Here is a 26952-nt window from a genome sequence, read left to right as displayed (position 1 = left end):
ACAAGCAGTAGGGAGAGGACAGTAGGAGTAGCAGGGAAATCAGAGGTACATGTGCTGCCTGCACTGTTGCCGGATTTTTGACATTGCCCAGTAATATCTTGCAACATTGCCAGATCCTTCCCACTCCTTTCCACAACCGTCTGATTTCACAGCCGTAGATGGCGGAAGTAGAACAATTGTCCAACGTAAAAAATTCCAAAAATGGTCAGAAATTTAAGATTCTCCTTTGCAAATGGCAGGAAATTAAGAAAATCCAAGATGTCCACTTGTACTAACCTTTTCTGAGTTCAAAAACTGATGGAATAACTACGTTTAACAGACATTTATTTAGTAAAGTGGTAGAAACATAGAGTTCTGTCATGGAGCACAAGAAAATGTATCTTCCACAGGAGGCAATTAATACTGCTCACTCACTCCACAGCTTCCATCACTCCTTACAAGTGCCCTAATAAATATACAATGTAGCTAATCCTACACAATGCGTTTACAACATTTTGCATGAAACTTATACCAACAGGTTCATACATAATGCAGATGTCACTATTCTTAACCTACTTTAAAGTGTGTCATCTATTGACACCATAAAGTCTCCCTGGGAAAAATTCCACCTGTAGCAGAATTTCGACATGATGTCAGCAGAAAACCGTGGAATTTAAGAAAGCTGCTTGAATTTTGCTTAAGACTCTGTATCACATTTATATATAGAGTGAAACAAATATTGCAAATGACACACAGTCATGTAGTTGAACTATATGTAATTAAAAGTAGGATGTTCCTTTCTGCTTTCATGAGAGTTTTTGGCATTATTTATCAAAATAGATATCTCCGAAATTTTTCTCAATTTTGCTGTAACATAGTGATGTATTGGGTAATTTGTTAAATTTTTTGCTGTAACATGGTGAAGTATGGGACAATTTGTTACAATTTTGCTGTAGCAAATCGATGTATGGGACAATTTATTACAATTTTGCTGTAACAGGTGCATTTTGCTATAATTTTGTGTAACAGTGGTGCTGTGTGGGACAATTTATTACAACTTTTCGGTAAAATAGCAATTCATGTACTTTTTTGTTACAGTTTTGTTGTGACATGACGATGTCTGGGGTAATTTGTTACAATTCTGTTCTGAGAGGTGCTGTGGTCTCCACAGTGCGAGCCCAGAAGTTAGCACTATCAGTAGTAGATAACAAACGTTTCTTACATGGAGCAATTTGCTGCAATAGTTCTGATAGCATAGCCATGTGTAGAGTAATTTGCTACAATATGTTGTAACAAGGCGCAATTTGTTACTATTTTGCTGTAATATGGTGATATATAGAATAACTTAAATCGTGGCTGTGGTCTCAGTCCAACATGATATTTCCCATTGTGGTGTAATACTTCGAGATGGAGAAGACTCCTTGTTTCAGCCTCACAACCGTCATATCAATTTTAGACATTTGTGCTTCTAGTACTACTCAAACTTTATCTTCACATTTATAAGAGCTCTGGCAATAGCAGCACTACGATTTTGTATGCTTTCTGCACCAATTTCTAGAGGCATAGTAAGCCTAGCGGTCACCTTTATGGCATACTCTGATCACAATGTTTAACTTCATCCTGACTATATAACTAAATTTCGTTATCCTTCCTATATTTCATTTAGTAGATGACACTTTCCCATGGACAACATATGCTACTGTTACACTTGATGTAGCATCACTATCTGCCTCTAATATATTTGTGACGGTTGTCTCCTACTTTACTGATGTTTTACCCTGAATAAAAGTCTGGTAGGTCTGATATTACAGCTGAATAACACCCCAGAATGGATAGCAGACGCACTGACAGACCTGGATGGCCGCAGGACCAATTCTATGCCTAACATGGAATCAGAAATTGCCCTCCAGAGGAGAGGTTCATAATGGTGAAATGTTGGATGAAACTGCAAGGAGCTGCAGCAGAAAATGTATCTCTTAGACCTTTTGTTTCATGACCATACATGTTCTTAGTGATCATACGAATGTTTTGAGAGTTATCTACATAAAATAATACAACAACACTGCAATTACATAGGAAAAACAATAAAAATTAAAAATAATTGTACTAAAATATGTTGTATTTACACACTGTGTATCACTGTTCCATTTTGGGTGGTTGTAGTTTTCGCTTCCCCATCGGAAATGCTAAAAGTGACCGATTCTGACACAAAATTCACAGATTTTTAGCACAATATTAGATAAGGTCAAAACAAAATTTATTGATTTCAGCGCAAAATACGGTGATTTCAGTACAAATGTCGAACTCATCGTTCCCTATAGCCTAAAGACTCGTGGAGACTATCCCATTGCGAGAAGCTGTGGGTCAAATTCGTTACATATTTAAGACGTCAATATCAGTTGATATAAAATACTGAGAGTGTTGTACAAACATGATGATAGAAAAAACAATATTAACTACTAAGAGAATCAAGAATGGCTGAGAAGCAATTGCTAAGGAAGGCTGGACAAAGACGTGTGAACCAAATTGCAGGCCCTATGGACAGAGACGGCCAAACGATGAAGAGAAGGACTGATTTGGACTACACCATTTCTCTGCTGCATCTGGCATACTTGCAAGCAGCTTAGACAGAAACCTTGTCATTCACTAGAATTTATGTGAGAAAACGCTTAAAAATCACTGAAAATGAAATGCTGATCTGAAAACTAGGTCACATTCTGCTTATAAGATTGAAGACTGGAGTTTAATATACAGTCGACATCGACATCATTAAAGATATATAAGGCCATAAATGTGCTAGAGCGATTTGAAGAGCATCCACATCGATGTCTTTGCCAACAAATTCGTCTGAGCTGGACCCAATGGGACGTCAGCTTTGCGCCTACATTTACAGGAATTTCGTAAACATTTTGTGTCACATATTTCCGGAAATCTACCAAGGACTTGTCCAAACCATGCCTTGTAGAAGGGCCACTGCATTAGGTACAGCATGTGGACCAACATGCTATTAAGCAGGTGGTTATAATGATTTGTCCCATCAGTATTGATATTCTTCAAGTGCACCTTTGATCTTGGCTTTATCAGCCACACGTACAAATTACTCAATGGCCTCAAAGTCGCGTGATTGTTATACTAAGTAAGACTAGCCTTGCCCGCCCGGTTAGCCGAGCGATCTAACGCACGGCTTTCCGGAGCGGAAAGGAGCGCCTGGTCCCCGGCACGAATCCGCCATACGGACTTGTGACGAGGTCCGGTGAGTCAGCCAGTATGTGGATGGTTTTTAGGCGGTTTCCCATCTGCCTCGGCGAATGAGGGCTGGATCCTGTTATTCCGCCTCAGCTACAATATGTCGGCGATTGCTGCGCAAATAAGTTCTCCACGTAGGCGTACACCACCATTACTCTACCACGCAAACATAGGGGTTACACTCGTCTGGTGTGAGACGTTTCCTGGGGGGGGGGGGGGGGCTCAACCGGTCCGAACCGCACAATAACCCGGGGTTCGGTGTGGGGCGGCGGAGGGGTGAAGTGGACTGTGGTAGTCGTCGTGGGGTTATGGACCCCTGGGACTGCAGTGGGGACGGAGCCTCTCCGTCGTTTCTAGGTCCCCGGTTAACATACAACATCGAAGACTAGCCTTTGAAAGGCCTGCACATTTTGAATACCTTTCCAAATGTGGGATTTTCCGTAAACCCTTTTACCAACACTGGTGTTGGTTGCTCTGGCCTTCTCAGCCAGTTGAGCGTAGAGCAGCCGAGTCAGCACAGCACCACACCTCGCTATGCCAGGCCGTATGTGCTGGTGCATAGCTATTCTGCTGGAGGAGTCACTGGATCAACGTGGCTCTCGTTCACCTGAAGGACCTGGGATCTGGTAGTTATCACTGCTGTTTTTCTTCTACAAATGCATTGTACAGCTACACTACAGACCATTTCTGTTGTAATATGTCGTTATTTTAGTCACCTATATTTGCAACGTATTTGGAGCTCACAATTACCTTTGTCACTTAGTGCAAGCTTGCTTCACACTCAGCTGCAGATGGCACATGCTGGATGCGTAAAAGTTTAGTGTGTGTTTGATGCTTCTGTGCTTTGCAGCCTCACAGTCTTGCAACATCTGATCTAGATTGGCTATAGCCATTTTCTAGTGCTAACGTCGTAGCTGTTTCCTTGATTTTTCATGCAACTAGACAGGCTAGTGCTTGTCTGATAGATACCACCCCGCCCTCACATCTTTTTTGGTGATGGATTTTAAAAACATAGTTCTTAGGCTTGGTGGTCTTTTTTAATTTTCTGCTATTAGTACAATTGCCCATCTTGAATGTTTTGAATACCCTGCCAATTTATATTAGCTGGTGCACAAATTCGCAGCGTTTTGGTTTAGCATATTCGCATTCCCGTTGCTATGCGTTTATTTATCGGTTATCACTTTTTATTTGTAGTTCACTGTTGCTATTCGAGTTTATGTATTGTCATTTTGTCATTTGGAGACTGTGAGTGAAGATGTGGATGCTAGGAAGTAGAGTGCCAAGAGGAGAAATCGGAACATTTCTGACATATTCTTCCGTTTGAGTTCAGTAGGTGGGTGACAGCTGTCAAGGCAATTAGAAACATTTGCGCCATGTATGGGGATAATGTCACTGGACACAGCATGGCAAGAAAATGGTTTTCTTATTTTAAGGAGGATCGTTTTGACATTAGACTGTCCACGTTGAGGGAGACCTTCAGAGTTAGGTGAGTACTTGAGAACTGGCAAATGTGATGAACTGTGATCATTCCATCATCGTGCGAAATTTGCAAGAGATGGGGAAGGTTCAAAAACCGGGTGTACGGGTGCCACATTCCCTAACCCAAAATCACAAAAATCAGTGGATGGCCATATGTGCATTTCCGCTCACTCGTCATCAAATGGCTTGTGAACGGCACCGACCATTCGTAGCCCGTACCGTTACTGGTGACAAGAAATAGTGGCTTTATGCTATCACAAGGAAAAGAAAGGAATGGTTGAGCCCAAATAAAGCAGCAGCTACCCGTCCCAAGACCTGCGCGCATTCACAAAGGATAATGTTACGCATCTTGTAGAACAGCGATGGTGTGGTGTACTACGAATTGCTTCCTTGAGGTGTTACCATCACTGCTGACATCTATTGTGAACAAGTGAGATGTCTTGCAGATGCAGTGCAAGAACAACGACCAGGAAGACTGTGTGAATTTATGCTACTCCACAATAACGCCGTCCTGCAGACAGATAGACTGACAAAAAACACCACGCAGGAGTTCGGCTGCGAGGCCCTCACTACCCACCTTTTTCACTTCGCCTTGATTTTCACTTTTTCCACTCTCTAGCCAAAAACCCTCAAGGAACTTCCTTTCCATATGAAAGTGCACTTCGAATGTGGCTCGACGAGTTCTTCACCTCAATACTACTTGATATCAACAGTCGCGGATTCGGAAAGTTGCACTAGTGTCGGCAGACTGCTGTAAGTAGTAAAGGAGAATATATCGTTGATGACTAAAGTCTCTGTTATGTGTACTTTTTGTGTTTATTAAACTTATGGGTAAATGTTATGAACTTTGGCACCACCCCCAATACTTAGGAAATAGGCCATTTTTTGAATTTCCCGCCATTTTAAATTTACGCCAATCATTGTCCTACTGCCATTTCAAATGCAGCAAACGCGCAAATCTTCGATTTTTTTAAATTATCGCATCATTTTGAACCAAGAATTTTGAATTTGTTGCCATTGTTTGAATTTCCTTACATTGACAATTGGCCTACATGCGCAATCTTGTATTGGATCTGGGAACCCTGAGAGACGTCTTCTGAAATCTGGCAAGAATGGGGACTGAACCTGTACTCTCACGTCCTCGCTACTGGTTGTAACTGCGTTAAGACATCAAGGAATAACTGTCATGGTACTTGAGGAAACTGTAGGCGGTAAAATCTGCTAAGAGAGATATTAGAATGTATCTAACATCAAATAAATGAGTAATTTGGTTCAAGTGCTGCTACTAGATGAGGACTGGAGAGAAATTCGTGGAGGGCCACTTAAAACCAGCACTACACCGACGAAAAAAAGAGAGATATAGCAAGCTGTGGTCTTGACATTTGTGTGCGGCTGGGGGACAGAAAATACACCTATAGATGTGATTGTTTTAATAACCTTTATGAGTTAGAAAATGGCGACAGAAGATTGAGTGCTGGGAGTGTGCTTAGATGGAGCGTTTAAAATGACATAATTTGTATAAACAGGTAAGGCCTACTTTAATGTTGTATCAATAGAGACAGAGTACTAGGTTGAATTTTACGAAGAGGGGGGAAAACAGAGCCTTCCATTCTTGAGAGAACTCCCCTGAAATTAACTGAATGTCCGGTCTGGCATTTGGTGTGGCAGTTTTCTGCAGCGATTGTATAAAAGTTCACTCTATAAATACTAACACCTTTTTAGTATAGTCTAATATTTATTAACGTTTCAAAGGCATTCAGCCTTTTAAATTCAAGTATATGCAGTGGATTCAATAATTTACTTGTTTCTCGTGCTTAAATCTGCTGTTACCAGAGGAGAAGAAAAGCAGATTCTAGAAAGACGAACGAATCGCTTAATATAAAAGGCGAAACGTCCCTGAAATATACTGCAGCAAGAAAAAGGCTTTTGAGTTTACAAAACAAACATTTTATATGACTGATAGAATACACGGGAGTTGATTTGCTGATGTGTGTATACTCGTACTGTGTCTCACAGAATACGAATCAATGACGGTAGCCCGTATTACTGGATGGTAGAAGCGTATGTATACAGCGGTACATTTGCAACTTTGTCTTGGAAGTGTTCATTCTTACTTCTTTTAAACATGGCTGGTACAGGCTGTGATAGGAGTTCAGGTTTGATGTGCATAAGGTACGTAAAACATTGTCAGACCTGAAGTTGGGAAGGAACGACGCGAGTGGTGGCTGGATAGCTCAGCAGGTAAGATCACTTTCTGCGAAAGGCAAGGTACCAGGTCCGAGTACCAGCCGGATTCTCAGTGTTAAACTACTATAAAGTTTTAAAATTGTAATGTTACTCACGTAAAGATTACTAACTCTTCAGGCGCAGCTGTTGTTGTTGTTGTGGTCTTCAGTCCAGAGACTGGTTTGATGCAGCTCTCCATGCTACTCTATCCTGTGCAAGCTTCTTCATCTCCCAGTACCTACTGCAACCTACATCCTTCTGAATCTGTTTAGTGTATTCATCTCTTGGTCTCCCTCTACGATTTTTACCCTCCACGCTGCCTTCCAATACTAAATTGGTAATCCCTTGATACCCCAGAATATACCCTACCAACCGTTCCCTTCTTCTAGTGCCACAAATTTGTCTTCTCTGCAATTCTGTTCAATACCTCCTCATTCAAAAATGGCTCTGAGCACTATGGGACTTAACATCTGTGGTCATCAGTCCCCTAGAACTTAGAACTACTTAAACCTAACTAACCTAAGGACATCACACACATCCATGCCCGAGGCAGGATTCGAACCTGCGACCGTAGCAGTCGCGCGGTTCCGGACTGAGCGACTAGAACCGCTAGACCACCGCGGCCGGCCAGAAACGACTTCCTGACACTTAAAATCTATACTCGATGTTAACAAATTTCTCTTCTTCAGAAACGCTTTCCTTGCCATTGCCAGTCTACATTTTATATCCTCTCTACTTTGACCATCATCAGTTGTTTTGCTTCCCAAATAGCAAAACTCATTTACTACTTTAAGCGTCTCATTTCCTAATCTAATTCTCGCAGCATCACCCGATTTAATTCGCATACATTCCATTATCCTCGTTTTGCTTTTGTTGATGTTCATCTTATATCCTCCTTTCAAGACACTGTCCATTCCGTTCAACTGCTCTTCCAGGTCCTTTGCTGTCTCTGACAGAATTACAATGTCATCGGCGAACCTCAAAGTTTTGGTTTCTTCTCCATGGACTTTAATACCTACTCCGAACTTTTGTTTCCTTTACTGCTTGCTCAATATACAGATTGAATAACAACGGGGATAGGCCACAACCCTGTCTCACTCCCTTCCCAACCACTGTTTCCCTTTCATGCCCCTCGACTATTATAACTGCCATGTGGCTCCTGTATAAATTGTAAACAGCCTTTCGCTCCCAGTATTTTACCCCTGCTACCTCCAGAATTTGAAAGAGTAACTACACTAAATTTTCCTTAAGAAGCAGGTCGCTGTAAATAACTTACATTTGATGCCGAATGAGTCGATGTAGACCATTTTGTGCCGCCTCTCTTCCACAGACAGCTTCTTGCCATAGACATCGTAGACAGGGCCAATGAAGAAGCGGATGAAGACGTCCCTCTCCCTGTCGCTGGTGACCTTGACGTGGTAATTGAAGGGCATGTGCGTCAGACGCTGCTGGCGGGCCACCACGTTTAGTTTGGCGGCCTCCTCCTGGCTCGCCACCGGAATAGCGTTGTTCAGCTCAAAATCATAGTCCTCGAAGTACGTGACCAGCTTGTCAACGGTCAGGCTCTCCACCGCCACGCCAGGCAGCAACAGCTGGTGTGAAAAAATAAATGACATGGGGCAATTTTAGTACTTACGTACTGCGTTACTATGTCCGTTGCGTGCCTTTCAGCATCGATAGAAACTGACGTCAGAAGCCGTATACGAAATTTAATGCAAGTGATGCGTAAACAGCAACATGAATGCAGAGCTCCGGATACGTTGTTCACCTCACGTTACATTTTGTTGAAGCAATGCCTAGAAAATACTGTGGCTCCCCTGTTATAAAAGAAAGTGCTTAAACTTGAATTCATTGGAAATTCTGGCAGTACTAGTAGCTTATGATTCTTTAGGGGACATAGAAGTGTGAACCATGACAGGCCCGTAACTAACATAATGCTACTAGCTAACAATATCATTCACAAGATAATGACGAAAAATATTTATCTCGACAATGACGCATGTACTTGCTGCAAATTACTGGAACAAGTTAGGAATTTTGACAGTTTAGCCAACAGTGAATGTACACTACTGGCCATTAAAATGGCTACAACGCGAAGATGATGTACTACAGAAGCTAAATTTAACCGACAGGAAGAAGATGCTGTGATACGCAAATTATTAGCTTTTGAGAGAGAGCGTTCACACAAGTTTGGCGCCGGTGAGGACACCCTCAACGTGCTGACATGAGGAAAGTTTCCAATCGATTTCTCATACGCAAACAGCAGTTGACCGGCGTTGCCTGGTGAAACGTTGTTGTGATGCCTCTTGTAAGGAGGAGAAATGCGTACCATCACGTTTTGCTATTTGGGAAGCAAAATAACTGATTGTAGCCTATCGCGATTGCGGTTTATCGTATCGCGACATTGCTGCTCGCGTTGGTAGAGATCAAATGACTGTTAGCAGAATATGGAATCGGAGGGCTCAGCAGGGTAATACGGAACGCCGTGCTGGATCCCAACGGCCACGTATCACTAGCAGTCGAGATGACAGGCAACTTATCCGCCTGGCTGTAACGGATCGTGCAGCCACGTCTCGATCCCTGAGTCAACAATGAGGACGTTTGCAAGACAACAACCATCTGCATGAACAGTTTGACGACGTCTGCAGCAACATGGACTCAGCTCGGAGACCGTGGCTGCGGTTACCCTTGACGCTGCATCACAGACAGCAGCGCCTACGATGGTGTACTCAACGACGAACCTGGGTGCACGAATGGCAAAACGTCATTTTTTCTGATGAATCCAGGTTCTGTTTACAACATCATGATGGTCGCATCCGTGTTTGGCGACATCGCGTTGAACGCACATTGGAAGCGTGTATTCGTCATCGCCATACTGGCGTATCACCCGGCGTGGTGGTATGGGGTGCCATTGGTTACACGTTTCGGTCACCTCTTGTTCGCATTGACGGCACTTTGAACAGTGGACGATACATTTCAGATGTGTTGCGACCCGTGGCCCTACCCTTCATTCTATCCCTGCGAAACCCTACATGTCAGCAGGATAATGCACGACTGCATGTTGCAGGTCCTGTAGGGGCCTTTCTGGATACAGAACATGTTCGACTGCTGACCTGGCCAGCACATTCTCCAGATCTCTCACCAATTGAAAACGTCTTGTCAATGGTGGCCTAGCAACTGGCTCGTTACAATACGCCAGTCACTATTCTTAATGAACTGTGGTATCGTGTACACGCCATCCAAGCTCTGACTCAATGCCCAGGCGTATCAAGGCTGTTATTACGGCCAGAGGTGGTTGTTCTGGGTACTGATTTCTCAGGGCCTGTGCACCCAAATTGCGTGAAAATGTAATACATGCCATTTCTAGTATAATATATTTGTCCAACGAATACCCGTTTCTCATCTGCATTTCTTCTTGGTGTAACAATTTTAATAGCCAGTAGTGTATTTAACTGAATGATATCTATACGTGAAAAATCTGATTTTCCTACCTCTTCTTGTGGGTAAGGTCCAAGGCGGTCCTTGAACTCGTCCAGTACCAGAGCAACTCGCTTAGCAATCTTGTAGTACAGAGGAGACTTGAAGGCAGATATTGTTGTGCCCACGATGGAGGGTTCCGCCTATGAAACAAGCAAGATGATATTAGTAATGTCGTGTCCAACGAATTACAAAATACAAAAAAGTCATCATTGACGGGTCGTACCGGGTGATAAAAGCAGCATTCACCGTCGTGCGTCACGTACTCCAACAAAGTATGGTAGAATGAACCGTAGTAGTCCTTGTTGAGAGAGTTTGCATTACCTTCAACGATTCGTCCGAAGATCTCAATGCTCGATGGGTCACGAAGAGAGTGATTCCTGAGTTCCGTCTGTAAACGAGAGATATGAAGAAGTCAATGTCAGCTTAGAAACCGACATTCTTGATTTTTGTAAAATAAGTATCAGTTGCAATTAAATCTTCTCTGTTTTCAAGCCGCGTCACTTCGAATAAAAACTCTAGCTTTCGATAGCTGTCTCCACTACCGTCATGGCGATTTAAAATCGCTGACTGCCAGAGATGGAGTGCTGCCTATACAGACGCAATAACAGCGTCTCGAACCTTCCACAGAGGGTCGAAGTAAAGCATTTACAAAAGGCAAATTCGGCAGCTCATAACAGCTCCGTTCAACTGCGGAACCAAGGGGCGTGAGGTGGCGCAAGCGGCCGGAGTCATGTTTGAAACGGCTGCTCCCGCCACCCTACAAGCATCAAACCTTCGTTCTGCTTTCGTTCGACCCCATGTCTTATTGACCGTGTACCCCTGGTCTCCGTTGATATCGCTGCTGAAGCTTCCTGGGAGATTAAAACTGTTCCTCGGACCGAGAGTATTTGCCTGCGAAAGGCAAAGGCCCCTTGTTCGAGTCTCGGTTTTGATCTACCAGGATGTTTCGTATCAGCGCACACTCCGCTGCAGAGTGAAAATCTCATTCTGCAATATTGTTGTTGTTTATTTCAATTTTTTATTTTAATTTCGGCCACTCCTTTTATAACACAAATTCGAAATTATGTCTGAGCCAAAGTGTATTTTATGTCCATTTTCTAGGCAATGTTCAGCCACGGGCGACTTCTCAAGTTTCCTTTGTTTAATATGTTGTGAGCGCTCTGTGCAATCCTCAGAAACTGTGTGAATAGTTTGTTCTACGTAAATGTTACCATTTTTACAAGGGACGTCAAACACGCCATGAATGTAAGACATACGTTGTCTTTAACAGGACGTAGCTCATACTTGGGACGTGAGCCGAAACGCTGGTCTCAGTCCATGTCATTGTCCTATGAATACTCAATACTTATTCAAAGTAACGTAGCTTGTAAACCGAGAAGATTGTATTGAATTATACCACTGCAAAAGATCCCGACGACACAAGAGAGAGTTTCGCTTACATCAAGTACGTATCCAGAATCGATTGCTTCCCAAAGCCTTTGCTCCAGTGTCCTGACAGACTGTACCAGTGAGCCCTCCGGCTTGACTCCTGGGACTGGTTTCTCGTAATCGAGAGGTTCAATGTCAGGGAGGTTGTTCGAGAGCCTCTCCAGGTTGTATCGGCTGAGGGTGGCCTTGATGTCGTAGTAGAAGCGGTCTCCCCTGTGGGTCTCGTTGGCCTGGCCGTAGTCCTCCAGCTTGGCCCAGAAGGGGAAGCGGAAGCACAGGAAGTCTCGGAAGGCGAGCAGGCCCACGTCCTGAGTGTAGTAGGACAGCAGCTCGTCAGCTTCTTCGGCATAAGGGGGGCCGCTGTAGTTGGCATGGATCACGTACGGCTCCCCCTTGTTGAAAGTCTTCCCTGTTGTGGGTTTGAGGGCATTAATCATTAATTAATATAACCACAGACTTATTTTAGAAGTAACGAAGATATATATTTAGTTATGGACGAGGACAGGTGAAGAAGAAGAAACTTGCAGGGGTTAGACAAACATATGGAAGCACTGCGAGAAATGCATGCTTGATCATAAACGCAGTGCTAGCGAAGCCTGCAGATTGCGCTGCTGTATTTGACCACGAACGTAACCTGTTCAATGTTCACAATATTACAAGTACATTACTGGCCATTAAAATTGCTACACCACGAAGATGACGTGCTACAGATGCGAAATTTAACCGACAGGAAGAAGATGCTTTGATATGCAAATGATAAGCTTTTCAGAGCATTCACATAAGGTTGGCGCCGGTGGCGACACCTACAACGTGCACCATGAGGAAAGTTTCCAACCGATTTCTCATACACAAACAGCAGTTGACCGGCGTTGCCTGGTCAAACGTTGTTGTGATGCCTCGTGTAAGGAGAAGAAATGCGTACCATCACGTTTCCAACTTTGATAAAGGTCGGATTGTAGCGATTGCGTTGGCCGTGATCCAATGACTGTTAGCAGAATATGGATCGGTGGGTTCACGAGGGTGATACGGAACGTCGTGCTGGATCCCAACGGCCGCGTATCACTAGCAGTCGAGATGACAGGCATCTTATCTGCATGGCTGTAACGGATCGTGCAGCCACGTCCCGAGCCATGAGTCAACAGATGGGGACGTTTGAAGACAACAACCATCTGCACGAACAGTTCGTCGACGTTTGCAGTAGCATGGACTATCAGCTCGGAGACCGTGGCTGCGGTTACCCTTGACGCTGCATCACAGACAGCAGCGCCTCCGATGGTGTGCTCAACGACGAACCTGGGTGCACGAATGGCAAAACGTCATTTTTTCGGTTGAATCCAGGTTCTGTTTACATAATGATGATGGTCGCATCCGTGTTTGGCGACATCGCGGTGAACGCACATTGGAAGCGTGTACTCGTCATCGCCATACTGGCGTATCACCCGGCGTGATGGTATGGGGTGCCATTGGTTACACGCCTCGGTCACCTCTTGTTCGCACTGTCGGCACTTTGAGCAGTGGACGTTACATTTCAGATGCGTTACGACTCGTGGCTCAACCCTTCATTTGATCCCTGCGAAGCCGTACGTTTCAGCTGGATGATGCACGATCGCATGTTGCAGGTCTTATACGGGCCTTTCTGGATACAGAAAATGTTCGGCTGCTGCCCTGGCCAGCACATTCTCCAGATCCCTCACCAACTGAAAACGCCTGGTCAATGGTGGCCGAGCAACTGGCTCGTCTCAATACGCCAGTCACTACTCTTGATGAACTGTGGTATCGTGTTGAAGCTGCATGGGCAGTTGTACCTGTACACGCCATCCAAGCTCTGTTTGACCCAATGCCCAGGGGTATAAAGGCCGTTATTACGGCCAGAGGTGGTTGTTCTGGGTGCTGATTTTTCAGGATCTATGCACCCAAAATTGTGTAAAATGTAATCACATGTCAGTTCTAGTATAATATATTTGTCCAATGAATACCCGTTTATCATCTGCATTTCTTCTTGGTGTAGCAATTTTAATGGCCAATAGTGTATTAGTCTGGCGAGAACAATGTTCTGTGTAGCTGTGAGTGTACTATGTCGGAATTAAGTGAAGTCAAACGTGGGCAAATTTTTGGTGCCCGTGTGTTGGATGCTGCCATAACTTAGGTAGCCGGAGTGTCTGATGTTGCAAAGAAAGAAGAAAAATATGACGCGCTAGGTCATAACGCGGACGAAAGTGTGAGTTGAGTGACCGTGACGGACGGTCGCTGAAGAGAACTGTGACGAAGAATAAGAGGACGACTGCTGCAAAAGTCACTGCAGAACTGAAAGTCACCACTCGCGAACCCTGTTAGCACCGAAAGTACACGAAGGGATTTCCATACTCAGGGAACTGCAGGGTGAGCTGGGATTCCAGTACTACTCATTAGCTGTGCCAATGCCCATAGCAGGAATACGTGATGGCGAAGCCATAAAACTGAGTAGGGAGCAATGCAAGAAAGTACTTTGGTCAGACTGTGCGGCTGGTCCCGGCGGAGGTTCGAGTCCTCCCTCAGGCATGGGTGTGTGTGTTTGTCCCTAGGATAATTTAGGTCAAGTAGTGTGTAAGCTTACGGACGGACGATCTTAGCAGTTAAGTACCATAAGATTTCACACACATTTGAACATTTTATTTTGGTCGGGTGAGTCTTGTTTCATATCTTTTCCAACTTCTCGTCGAGTTTACGTCCCTAGACAGATACATGACGGGTGTTCGGTGATGATTTGGCCAGCCATATCGTGATATTCTATGAAAAAAAATTGAAATGAAATGAGCGTATGGCATTGTTGGCCGGGAGGCCGCAGCCAGGGAAGTTCGGCCGCCGAGTGCAAGTCTTACCGCAGTCGACGCCACACTGGACGACTTGAGCGCCGGTGATGAGGATGAAATGATGGTGAGGTCAACATAACACCCAGTCCACGAGCGGAGGAAACCTCCAACCCAGCAGTGAATCGAGCTCGGGCCTGCTGGCATGGGAAGGGAGCACGTTACCACTCTACTAAGCAGTTGAGCCCCATGGTTTCTCCGGTAGGTCGCATTACTGCCAGCGATTATATGAACAGTTAAGCTGATCGAGTCGATCCCACGGTATAATGTTTGTTTCCTAATGGTGATGATGAGTTCCAAGACGGCAGAGCCCTTGTTCTCACAGCTCGCATCTTTCAGGACTGGTTTTGTGAGCACGCAGTTAAGCAAGCTTAACTTTATTGAAAGTTCGTGAAATGTGATCGATCTCCATCTCCATCATCGTTACCTATTTTGCAGTAGGAGTGGTCTAATATTCCCTTGAAAACCGTACAGGATCTCTGTTTATTCACACCGAGCCGAATAGAAACTGCTTTGAACGCCAACGGTCTTATTACTCCTTATTATGCAAGGTAATGTGTTGTGTTTTTGTTGTCTCCATATTTTTTATCCACTCCCGCATATTGCAGAATGCAGCTGATTCTACTAAAATTTACGTCATTCATATCTAATGGAGTTTTTATTCCTCAATCATTCAGTATTCTTCTGTCTCCTCAAGCAGAAAGAAAATGAGATTTAATCTACATCTACGTCTACATCCATACTCCGCAAGCCACCTGACGGTGTGTGGCGGAGGGTACTTTGAGTACCTCTATCGGTTCTCCCTTCTATTCCAGTTTCGTGTTGATCTCTTCGCGAGGTATACGTAGGAGGGAGCAATATACTGCTTCACTCCTCGTTGAAGGTATGTTCTCGAAACTTCAACAAAAGCCCGTACCGAGCTACTGAGCGTCTCTCTTATAGAGTCTTCCACTGGAGTGTATCTATCATCTCCGTAACGCTTTCACGATTACTAAATGATCGTGTAACGAAGGGGGCTGCTCTCCGTTGGATCCTTTCTATCTCTTCTATCAACCCTATTTGGTACGGATCCCACACTGCTGAGCAATATTCAAGCAGTGGGCGAACAAGCGTACTGTAACCTACTTCCTTTGTTTTCGGATTGCATTTCCTTAGGATTCTTCCAATGAATCTCAGTCTGGCATCTGCTTTACCGACGATCAACTTTATATGATCATTCCATTTTAAATCACTCCTAATGCCTACTCCCAGAATTAACTGTTTCCAGTAGCTGACCTGCTATATTGTAGCTAAATGATAAAGGATCTTTCTTTCTAAGTATTCGCAGCACATTATACTTGTCTACATTGAGATTCAGTTGCCATTCCCTGCTCCATGCGTCAATTCGTTGCAGATCCTCCTGCATTTCAGTACAATTTTCCGTTGTTACAACATCTCGATGTACCACAGCATCAGCCGCAAAAAGCCTCAGTGAACTTCCGATGTTCATTTGTGTATATTGTGAATAGCAACGGTCCTGCGACACTCCCCTGCGGCACACCTGAAATCACTCTTACTTCGGAAGACTTCTCTCCATTGAGAATGACATGCTGTGTTCTGTAACTCTACACTGTTATCGGTTAAGAAAGAAAGAAGCGATCATATTAACTCATCAACATGTATAGCTTAATTAACTCATTTTCGAGTAAAACAACTGAATCTTCAGTTTCTGTAATACGTACGTGTATCTGTACGTTGCAATATTAATATACTACAGCGAAAATGTGATTATTATAATGTAATAATTATTTGTAATTCGCGTGTCATGGTCGTAAATCAACTACGTTGCGTTTGCTGTCATATACTTTAACGAGCATTGTGTGAGTCTGATGTATTCAGGTACTTTACGTGATGGTCTTGTAAGGAACGACGGCTTTCTTCTCGTTAAACGCTGCTCAGCATATTTCAGAGGCCATTATAGAACGACTCTACTTCTATCATACATATGCGGAAAGACTGCGTGCGATAGGGTACATATGAAGGACGCAGAAACATTTCACAACCGTGCGGGGAAAGCGAGGTACGAATCACAGTACAAAATTGCTCTCTGCCGCATGCTCTATTGTGACATCACTGTAAAAAAAGAACTAAATTTGAATGGCATCATATTTAATATGTACCAATAAAACTTGAAATGGATAAGGTAACGCCAACAACATTTCAGTATACAGCTTTGGCCGTCTTTGACATTTCAAAGTATTTTAGAGACTGCCAAACTTGGGACCGGTAGATTATTATTATTTACTTATTATTTATTTTCTGCCATTTACAAATGACCTTGCCACCTTGTTACGGGTCGTACTTTCACAATACGAAATTTCGCATGCGCAGAATTCGTTATTTCTTATTTGGGATTAATAATATTGCAGCTTTAAATATTTATCTTAAAAATAGCGATTTATTCTTAGAAGATAGGAATTTATGGAGACAGGGAAGAGGTTATGACACATTATAACTTTAAGACATACTATAAATTGGAAAAAAATATTCTAAAATAAACAAGATTCTTGCATTCAAGATGGATAGATAAAAGAGAATGAAATCAACAAAATTTTGGAAAACCGAGTTAAGAACCATAACCATATTTTTAGGAAGAATAAAGTCAGAAGATAGGAAAGATGATGGTGGAAGAATGTCCCTGCACCAAGTGTGTATGACGGTGAGTGTCTTGGAATTGTCTATCAAGCCACTGACCGCCAAACACAGCTCTTCATCTAAATCTGATATCTACTCTAGATTTCCTAATAACACTATAGCACGTGAAAGAAATTTTCATTGTTCCGGGGAGTTTACGCTGGTATGCCACTTCCTGGCAGACTAGAATTGTGTACCACACCGAGACTCGAAGTCGGGACCTTTGCCTTTCGTAGACAAGCGTTTCACCGTGTGAGTTGCCCACCCACAACTCACGACTACTTCTCACAGCTTTTCTTCCACCATTACCTCGTCTCCTGCCTTGAGAAGCTGTGAGGGCGGATCGTGAGTCGTGTAGCTCAGTCGATAAAGCACTTGCCCTCGAAAGGCAGAGGTCCAGAGTTCGAGTCTCTGTCTGCCACACAGCTTTAATCTGCCAGGAAGTTTCGTATGCACGGTGAAAATTTCATTCTGGAAACATCCTCTAAGTGGTGGCTCAAGCATGTCTCCATAGTAGCATTTCTTCCAGAAGCGCTAATCCAGCAAGTTTCGTAGGAGATTTCTGTGAACTTTGGAAGGTAGAGGACGAGGTACCAGCGGAAGTATGTTTGCGAGGAGGGCTCCTCAGTCGTGTTTGGGTAGCTCAGTGGCTTAAGTACAAGGTCGCGAAAGTTAAAGGTTACGAGTTCGAGTCTCCCTCTCGCACAGATTTTTAATCTGCCATGAAGTTTTGTGCTAGAACACACTTCGCTGCAAGCGTGAAAATATCGTTTTTGAAACATCCCCCAGACTGTGACTAATCCATGTCTCCGCAATATCCTGTCTTCTATGATTGGTAGTCCATCAAGTTTCACAGGAGAATTTCTGTAAAGTTTAGAAGGTATGAGACGAGGTACTGGTGGAAGTACAGCTGTGAGGACTATTCCAGAGTCGTGCTTGGACAGCTCAGTTGGTAGAGCACCCACCTGCGGAAGGCAAACGTCCTGAGTTCGAGTCTCGGTCCGGCACACAATTTGAATTTGCTAGGAAGTTTCACTATAGCACATGATTGATAAAACGCGGAATTAGCTTGCACTGTAAACAAAGTATGGTGAAGAAAGCAGACTGTCGCTCTTACCTCGTAGGGTAGCTTTCCACGCCTCACTGATGACGTCGTCACTAACGAAGAGCTGGGGGTAGAGCTCGTAATAGGGCGGCATTGCGAGTTGGAAAAGATCATCGCGGTGTAGCTTGACAACGTTGATTGCGTACCAGAACAGATCCTCGTTCACGTGTTCCCTGGCCCACGCAGCTGCCTGTGGATGGACAGAAGGAATCAGAAAGTTCTGTTGTTGAGTCGTATTCGAAATGAACACCGGTACCCACCTTATAGAAGGTATCGAAGTTCTCGGCGCAGTGTATGAAGTTGACGAGTGCCTTGACCTGAAGCTCGTCGTACTTGTAGTGCACCGGCAGTTCTTCGCCGCGCTTCTTTACGTAGCCGTGTGTGTAGTACTTAACGAATTGGTTGACAATTTCTGGGTCCTGCAACAACAAAAAAAAAAATGGTTCTGAGCACTATTATGGGACTTAACTGCTGAGATCATCAGTCCCCTAGAACTTAGAACTACTTAAACCTAACTAACCTAAGGACATCACACACATCCATGCCCGAGGCAGGATGCGAACCTGCGACCATAGCGGTCGCGCGGGTCCAGACTGTAGCGCCTAGAACCGCTCGGCCAACCCGGCCGGCGGTCCTGCTACATACGATATTTTTAGTAACACAGCACCTGCCACAGCTAAACACTGGTTTCGCTGGTTCACGTACCTTGAACTGTGCAACGCGTTCTTCAGGTTCAAAGGAACTGGATATCTCGTTCACTTCAGGGAGCAGTGCAGGTTGTCCAACGTGCCATAAGAGCTGCAGAAGTTTTTTCTGCCTGATCAGGAAGTCCTTGTCAGCTGTAAAATGTGTTACGTTGTGGTCAGTTTATTCATGCACAGTAGTTACAGCATAAGCAATATCATTCATCACAACGAAAAAGAAACGTATTCTTTATGTAATGCAACAATTTTTTTACAAATCGCTTTTTTATTTTTGAGATCACCATGAAACGACAACTGACGGTCGCAGCCGCAGATGCAATAATTTGGAACTGATAGGGGTACTAGCCACGACATTAAACATTAGGACTTCGTAATTGATTTCTTACAACGTGAACAAGTTGTCCATGTTAGGTACAATCGACCCGAGAAAACTATTCGCGTGTCTCGATAAGTTATGGTACCTTAGGTTGTGTACAGCTAATATATATTTCCTAGAATGGCTTTCATATCTGTGTGAAAGCTAAGCGGACCTGTTATATCATGCACAGTTGATACCGCGTTTATAATTTTGTAAGCATTGCCCCTGTTATGGTGGATGTGATTAACGTCCACCTCTCGTTCTCTAGGACTCTATGACAGATGGGTTTAATACTCAGTTACTTTTACGCAATCGAATAGCCTCCAAAAGGGTGAAAAGCATTACTGAAATAAATAACTTTGCAACCTGTAGCGTCGCAAGTTGTTTCGAGCGAATGTTTGTTTTAGGATAGCTTGCTGTATGTAACTTCGGGGACTAACATCTAACGGCCTACCCGGGAGACACACGTGCATCTGTCACTGCCTGCCATGGGAAAGTCATTCAATATCTCTTATTGAACGCGTACATTCACCACCTATAAGAATCTAAATAAAGGATAGTAGTTTTTGTGCAATCGCTTTCAAAATTTGTATACTGCCCTTTGTTATTAATAGAAAGGTGGTGCAAAAATTTTAGCGTTCTAGCGAGCATATTTTCGGAGACAGAAAAATTTAGTTTCAAGTTAGAAAAACTACACTTAAGAAAGGAAATTCACCTGGGAACATTTATGACTTGGTTTTCGTTGTCAATTGAAATACTCACCTGAAGTATCAGGGGATAGGATTATTTAACTGAAATTTAATTTAAAAAATTTCAAATACGTTACAATTTTCGTAGTATGAAATATAGAATAACTTCAGAAAGAACTAATAAAATCAGTACTTATTTTATTATGTGTTATGTGAGCCTGTGAGTAAATGAGAGTGTGTATGTGGGCCATTCGTCAAATTTCAATATAGGATTATATACCGTCTTAAGTAAAGGGAAGAGTTACACAATTCTGTCGTGGGAAAATGATCCTAGGGGATTTACCCATTTTGCTGATGAGGTATGCCTAGGTGTGATTGTATTGTAACAGAGCAGCCAGAAAGTCACCTGGAGTAAAATCTGTATCTAAAGAATATTTCCAGAATTATGGTCTTTTCGTTTTCGTTTATTAAACATTATGTTAATATTTATACTCAGATTGACGCAGATGCATCTGTGTATAAGGGTTGGTACAGACCAGTTTTGGTGCGAGTATGATCACGAGTCATTATTCTGATTGCCAGTCAGTATGATCAGCCAATCAGAACTGAGACGGTTCCCGCTCGTTACCTGATTGTTATATTGGGAGTGAGGCTGGAAGAAGGGAGTCGCTCGCTAGCTTTGAATGCGGACGGTCATGTTGCTAGTGCCAGTAAAACTAATGTGTAAGATGAAGAATTACTTAGTGTTTGAGTTACTGGTAAGCTAAGTCGATAGCAGTTGTTGTTGAGGACTGCTTGGTGAATTTTCAGAGGTTTTGACTAAATCTGTTGGACAGATATTCGCGTGTGAAATATTGGACTTCATAGAATCCGCGTGATATGTTTCAGTATTCAACTACTGAGCATTTTTGTCGAGCAGTTTCTTTTTTAGAAATCCACAAAAAGGACCGAATGTAATAACTGATGTTAGTGGTGAAATTAATGACTGTGAAAATGTTGTCTAATTGGGTCGGGTTTGGACAGATTTCTGGCTTCCGTGCTTGTGAAATGTGTGTATGAATCGTGATCTGGAAGGAAATAGCCAGTAGTTTAAATGTGGACTGAATAGTACCATTTATTTGGCTATCAAGGACAAAATAAAAATTATTGTGTGGAAATTTCGGACATTATTTTTCAGAACCCAATCCATTTTCTTACTGCCCGATAAAATTTGATGACAGTATTTCTACAGAACTTTCTTTCACAACTAGAGTTGCGCGATCTGAGTGGCTGTAGATAGGAGGTGGTGTTTTTCATCAACGTTGCTTTTACATCCTCTTGTGAGTAGCCAGCCGCGGTGGTCTAGCGGTTCTGGCGCTGCAGTCCGGATCCGCGGGACTGCTACGGTCGCAGGTTCGAATCCTGCCTCGGGCATGGGTGTGTGTGATGTCCTTAGGTTAGTTAGGTTTAAGTAGTTCTAAGTTCTAGGGTACTTACGACCTAAGATGTTGAGTCCCATAGTGCTCAGAGCCATTTGAACCATTTTTTTCTTGTGAGTATCTACGTTGCCAAGTGAATGGACATTGAGCAGACGCCGTTCTGAGGTAGGTGAATTTTAATTTGCAGCATGCACAGTGACAACGACGAATAGACACGAGAAATTAAACCCCGACCCGCCGAAAACCCAGACCATCTCTCTGTCTATAACAACGGGATGGGTTGAATGGGACCATCACTGAGAACGGCCTCGACAGAGGAAATATGAAAAAAAAAAAAACAGTTTCCGAGTAGCATGCCAGTTCACACAGGATCAGAAATATCCACCCTGCGTTGGGAGGCGTGGACACAAAGCGGCAAGGAGTCTTTGGGTGGCACTGGAAATTCGCACCCGCCAATGACGACGCTGAGAGTCTGTAAGCTGAGGAGAGTCGAGAGAGACCGTTAGAGCAAAACGACATGGAGGCTAGTCAGCACATTGTCTATTAGTCTGCAGAGTTTGATTCTGAAGCTTACTTCCATCTGAACGTTCATCGCCACTTTGTGACTTATCATTTTCACGTTATAGTGTAAATGGACGTATCTTTTCGGCCCAGTGCTTGAAAATTAGGCACTCGACTGCACATTACACTTTTCTTGCCTGACGTCTTCCTCCCAATACTGTGACAGCGCTGTTTCTGCATCAGAACCACCACAGCAAGTTAAAATGGAAACACAGATGCGAACTACCAACCCGCCGCCATCCAACTACAAGATGAGCGCAGTACCAACCTAGCGCCTGCTACCCACACCACCACAAAAATGACTATGAAGAATAATGAAATGATTCTTTCCTCGCCCCTCCTCTTCTACATCTTGACATCTGAGTCGTGTCCACGCCCCGTCACATCACCCCAGAGATTTTTATTTGTATGAAAGGTGTTGTAATAAATGTAAACATCCATTAACATACATTTCGTACGTTTCGCCGCAGTGCCTGTTCCTATGAACATGCATATACGCCCAAAGGAACATAGTATCGTAATTCGGAATAACACAGGCACCGTAATTTCGTACAAAGAAAAGTGTCTGTTCTCGAGTGAGAAGTATCTATGATGCCACAGCCAGTATCCTTGCAACACGGGTCACACCAACGGATTTGCAGGCTGTTATTCGCAAGTACGATGTAGACATATACTATGTGATCAAAAGTATCCGGATACCCCCCAAAACATACTTTTAATTAATCTGTTTGATCTGCCTATCAAACCTCTAGAACCCATAACTTTTTACTTTTTGATTTTACAGTGTGATGTTTGGATTTATTGCACTTTTCGCTCCCAGCGTGGAGTGATCTCATTGGTAATTTGCCTACATATCTTATAAGAGATTTTAATTTACATTTTGGTGCACAACACTGAGTTTCGATTTGATGTAATTTTCACCTTATTACTAGTATGAGAACTTTTATTAAAGTTTCAGACACGACTCAGTCAGAATAAACGTCCCATAACTGTACGGAATACGCAAACCTCATTATGAGTGGTGTCACACGCACGGATGGTGTGTTTGCTCTCGCAGAATCCTCTGTATTTTCTGAAGCAAATTTAGAATGTGTAGTTCGTTACTGCCAATATTCTGTTTCTTGTTACCATTGCTCCATTTGCAGCTAACAGACTTGTCAGAGAATTGTTCTATTTGTGGCAGCTCGTTCTGCATAGTACATTTGGTTTGTGGTCACGTTTCCCGTGAAACTGAGTTCGAGGAGATTGACAGATATGGAAACCGGCAGGTCAGTTGAGGAAAGTTCGGGTTTGAGTGAGGAAACACAGGACATGTCTGAGGGGCGCACGGAAGTCAGAGCCCACTGGAAATGGACCGGTCAAGTGATTAACGTTCGGAAGTGTGTGATGAAAGACAAGGCACCTCTGTGGGGAGTATGAAAAGTCATGGTCCACTGGATCGTATTCTCACAACGTGAGCAACCATCACAGCTCAGTTAAACACCGCTATGGAGAAGACCGAAACAATTTTCGAGAGTAGAAGCCAAGCTAAAACTTAGCAGTCAAAAGATTGATGGTCAGAAGTTAGACGCGGATTGGGATCCGAGACTGTAAATATATGCATGGACGTTACTGGCTCTCTGGCCGAGGTCAGAAAAGCGTGTGATGGAGATGTTGCTAACGTAGAAACGCGGAGAAACACAAAAATGGTGGGGATCACCACTCGCGTACATGATGAACGTAAATCACCTGCGCAGACGCAAATAAGAGTATGAAATGCATTCGCGGTTGCGACTATGGACAACAATCAACTGTTTAATGGAATGAAATTTTGTGTCGGGCCGGGACTCGAACTCGGATTTCCCGCTTATCGCAAGCTGTTTCCTAACTAAACACATCAAAAAAATTATTGCATCACCTCGGTTCCGAGAATTCCGGAACCTGTACAGAAAATTAGAGTAGAGATCAACATAAACATCATTTCCGCCCTTTTTATTGCTCATGAAAAACACACATTGCATGTTGTTCCACCATACAGCCAGACCTTCAGAGGTGGCGGTCCAGATTGCTGTACACAATGGTACCTCTAATATCCAGTAACACGTCCTCTTGCAATGATGCGTGCCTGTATTCGTCGTGGAATACTATCCACAAGTACATCATGGCACTGTTGGTCCAGATTGTCCCCACTCCTCAACGGAGATTCGGTGTAGATCCCTCAGAGTGGTTGGTGGGTCACGTCGTCCATCTACAGTCATTGACTGTGCGACTGGTCCCGGCGGAGGTTCGAGTCCTCCCTCGGGCATGGGTGTGTGTGTTTGTCCTTAGGATAATTTAAGTTAAGTAGTGTGTAAGCTTAGGGACTGATGACCTTAGTAGTTCAGTCCCATAAGATTTCACTCACATTTTAACATTTGAACGTCGTCCATATACAGTCCTTTTCAATCTATTCCAGGCATGTTCGATAGGGTGGCCGAGGGTGGCCGAGCGGTTCTAGGCGCTACAGTCTGGAACCGCGCGTCCGCTACGGTCGCAGGTTCGAATCCTGCCTCGGGCATGGATGTGTGTTATGTCCTTAGTTAGGTTTAATTAGTTCTAAGTTCTAGGGGAGTGATGACCTCAGATGTTGAGTCCCATAGTGCTCAGAGCCATTTTTGAGCTGCACACGCTGGACAGTGTGTCTAAGGCGTTCGGCCTGACCGGTTCGCCTCCAAACACATCTCCGATGATTGTCTGGTTGAAGGCATGTGCGACACTCATCGGTGAAGAGAACGTTACCAATCCGGGGCGGACCATTCGGCATGCTGTTGGGCCCATCTGTACCGCGCTGCATAGTGTCGTGGTTGCAAAGATGGACCTCGCCATGGACGTCGGGAGTGAATTTGCGCATATGCAACCTATTGCGCACAGTTTGAGTTATAACATGAAGTCCTATGGCTGCACGAAAAGCATTATTCAACAAGGTGGCGTTGCTGTCAGGTTTCCTCCGAGCCATAATCCTTAGGTAGCGGTCATGCCCTGCAGTAGTAGCCCTTGGGCGGCCTGAGCGAGGCATGTCATCGACGGTTCCTGTATCTCTGTATCTCCTCCATGTTCGAAGAACAGCACTTTGGTTCACTCCGAGACACCTGGACACTTCCCTCATTGAGAGTCCTTATTGGCACAAAGTAACAATGCGGACGCGATCAAACTGCGGTATTGTCCCTCTAGGCATGGTTGAAGTACACACAACACGAGCCATGTACCTCCTTCCTGCTGGAATGACTGGAAGTGATCGGCTGTCGGACCCACTCAGTCTAATAGGCGCTGCTCACGCGTGGTTGTTTACGTCTTTGGACGGGTTTATTGACATCTCTGAACAGCCAAAGGGACTCTGTCTGTGATACAATATCCACAGACGACGTCTATCTTCTGAAGTTCCCGGAAAGGGGTGATGCAAAACTTTTTTTGATGTGTGTGTTTGGCTATCGGAGCGTGACTCACGGCCACATCGAAACCCCCATATGTCGTCAAACATGTGTATACAACCTGTACCCGTACAACCATTCCCGTAAAGGCGAGACTTTTACATGAAAGTCGCTTGCCCGGTGTCGGCGGATAAGCGGGAAATCCGGGATCGAGTCCCAGTCCGGCACAAATTTTCACTGTCGTCAATCCATTATATAGCTGATGATTCTCCATATCCGCAATTGTGGATATATTTCGCATGTTTCGTAACGGCTGTAGTCACCTCAGTGCCTGTTCCTTTGAATGTGCATATATGTCCGAAAGAACATCGCATCGTAATTCGGAATAACACAGGCACTGTAATGCCGTACAAAGAAAAGTGTCTGTTCTCGAGTGAGAAGTATCTATGATGCCACAGCCAGTATCCTTGCAACACGGGTCACGCCAACGGATTTACAGGCTGTAATTCGCAAGTACGGTGTAGACATACACTAAGCGATCAAAAGTATCCGGATACCCCCAGAAACATACGTTTTTCATATTAGGTGCATTGTGCTGCCACCTACTGCCAGGTACTCCATATCAAGCGATCTCAGTAAACAATACACATCGTGAGAGAACAGAATGGGGTGCTCCGTGGAACTCACGGATTTCGAACGTGGTCAGGTGATTGGGTGCCACTAGTGTCATACGTCTGTACGCGAGATTTCCACACTCCTAAACATCCGTACGTCCACTGTTTCCGATATGATAGTGAAGTGGAAACGTGAAGGGACATGTGCAGCAGCACAAACGCGTACAGGCCGACCTCGTCTGTTGACTGACAGAGACCGCCAACAGTTGAAGAGGGCCGTAATGTGTAATAGGCAGACATCTGTAAAGGCCATCACACAGGAATTCCAAACAGCATCAGGATCCACTGCAAGTACTATGACAGTTAGGCGGGAGGTGAGAAAACTTGAATTTCATGGTCGAGCGGCTGCTCATAAGCCATACATCACACTGGTAAATGCCAGACGACGCCTCCCTTGGTGTAAGGAGCGTAAACGTTGGACAATTGAACAGTGGAAAAACGCTGATTGGAGTGGCGAATCAGGGCACACGATATGGCCATCCAATGGCAGGGTGTGGGTATGACGAAAACCCAGTGAACGTCATCTGGCAGTGTGTATAGAGCCAACAGTAAAATTCGGAGGCGGTGGTGTTAAAGTGTGGTCGTGTTTTTCATGGAGGGGGATTGCTCCCCTTGTTGTTTTGCGTGGCACTATCACAGCACAGGCCTACATTCATGTTTTAAGCAGCTTCTTGCTTCCCGTTGTTGAAGAGCAATTCGG

At 44.1% G+C, this 26952-nt stretch overlaps 1 protein-coding gene across 1 annotated transcript in view; it reads right to left on the bottom strand.

The window, feature by feature from the left end:
- LOC126144998 (allergen Cr-PI-like) overlaps window positions 1-26952 on the bottom strand; it is a 38994-nt gene that overhangs the window by 906 nt on the left and 11136 nt on the right. Inside the window, exons 2-8 of the mRNA XM_049915525.1 lie at window positions 19168-19301; window positions 18723-18881; window positions 18475-18652; window positions 11850-12247; window positions 10634-10798; window positions 10422-10550; window positions 8207-8522 (exon numbers count right to left, since the gene is read on the bottom strand). Coding sequence (XP_049771482.1) covers window positions 8207-8522; window positions 10422-10550; window positions 10634-10798; window positions 11850-12247; window positions 18475-18652; window positions 18723-18881; window positions 19168-19301 — 1479 coding nt within the window. The remainder of the gene's footprint in view (window positions 1-8206; window positions 8523-10421; window positions 10551-10633; window positions 10799-11849; window positions 12248-18474; window positions 18653-18722; window positions 18882-19167; window positions 19302-26952) is intronic.

This window comes from Schistocerca cancellata, chromosome 2 (assembly GCF_023864275.1).
Source record: "Schistocerca cancellata isolate TAMUIC-IGC-003103 chromosome 2, iqSchCanc2.1, whole genome shotgun sequence".
In the NCBI taxonomy this organism is placed as follows: Eukaryota; Metazoa; Arthropoda; class Insecta; order Orthoptera; family Acrididae; genus Schistocerca; species Schistocerca cancellata.
The sequence above is the reverse complement of the archived record's forward strand: the minus strand, read 5'-3'. Positions and strand labels throughout refer to the sequence as shown.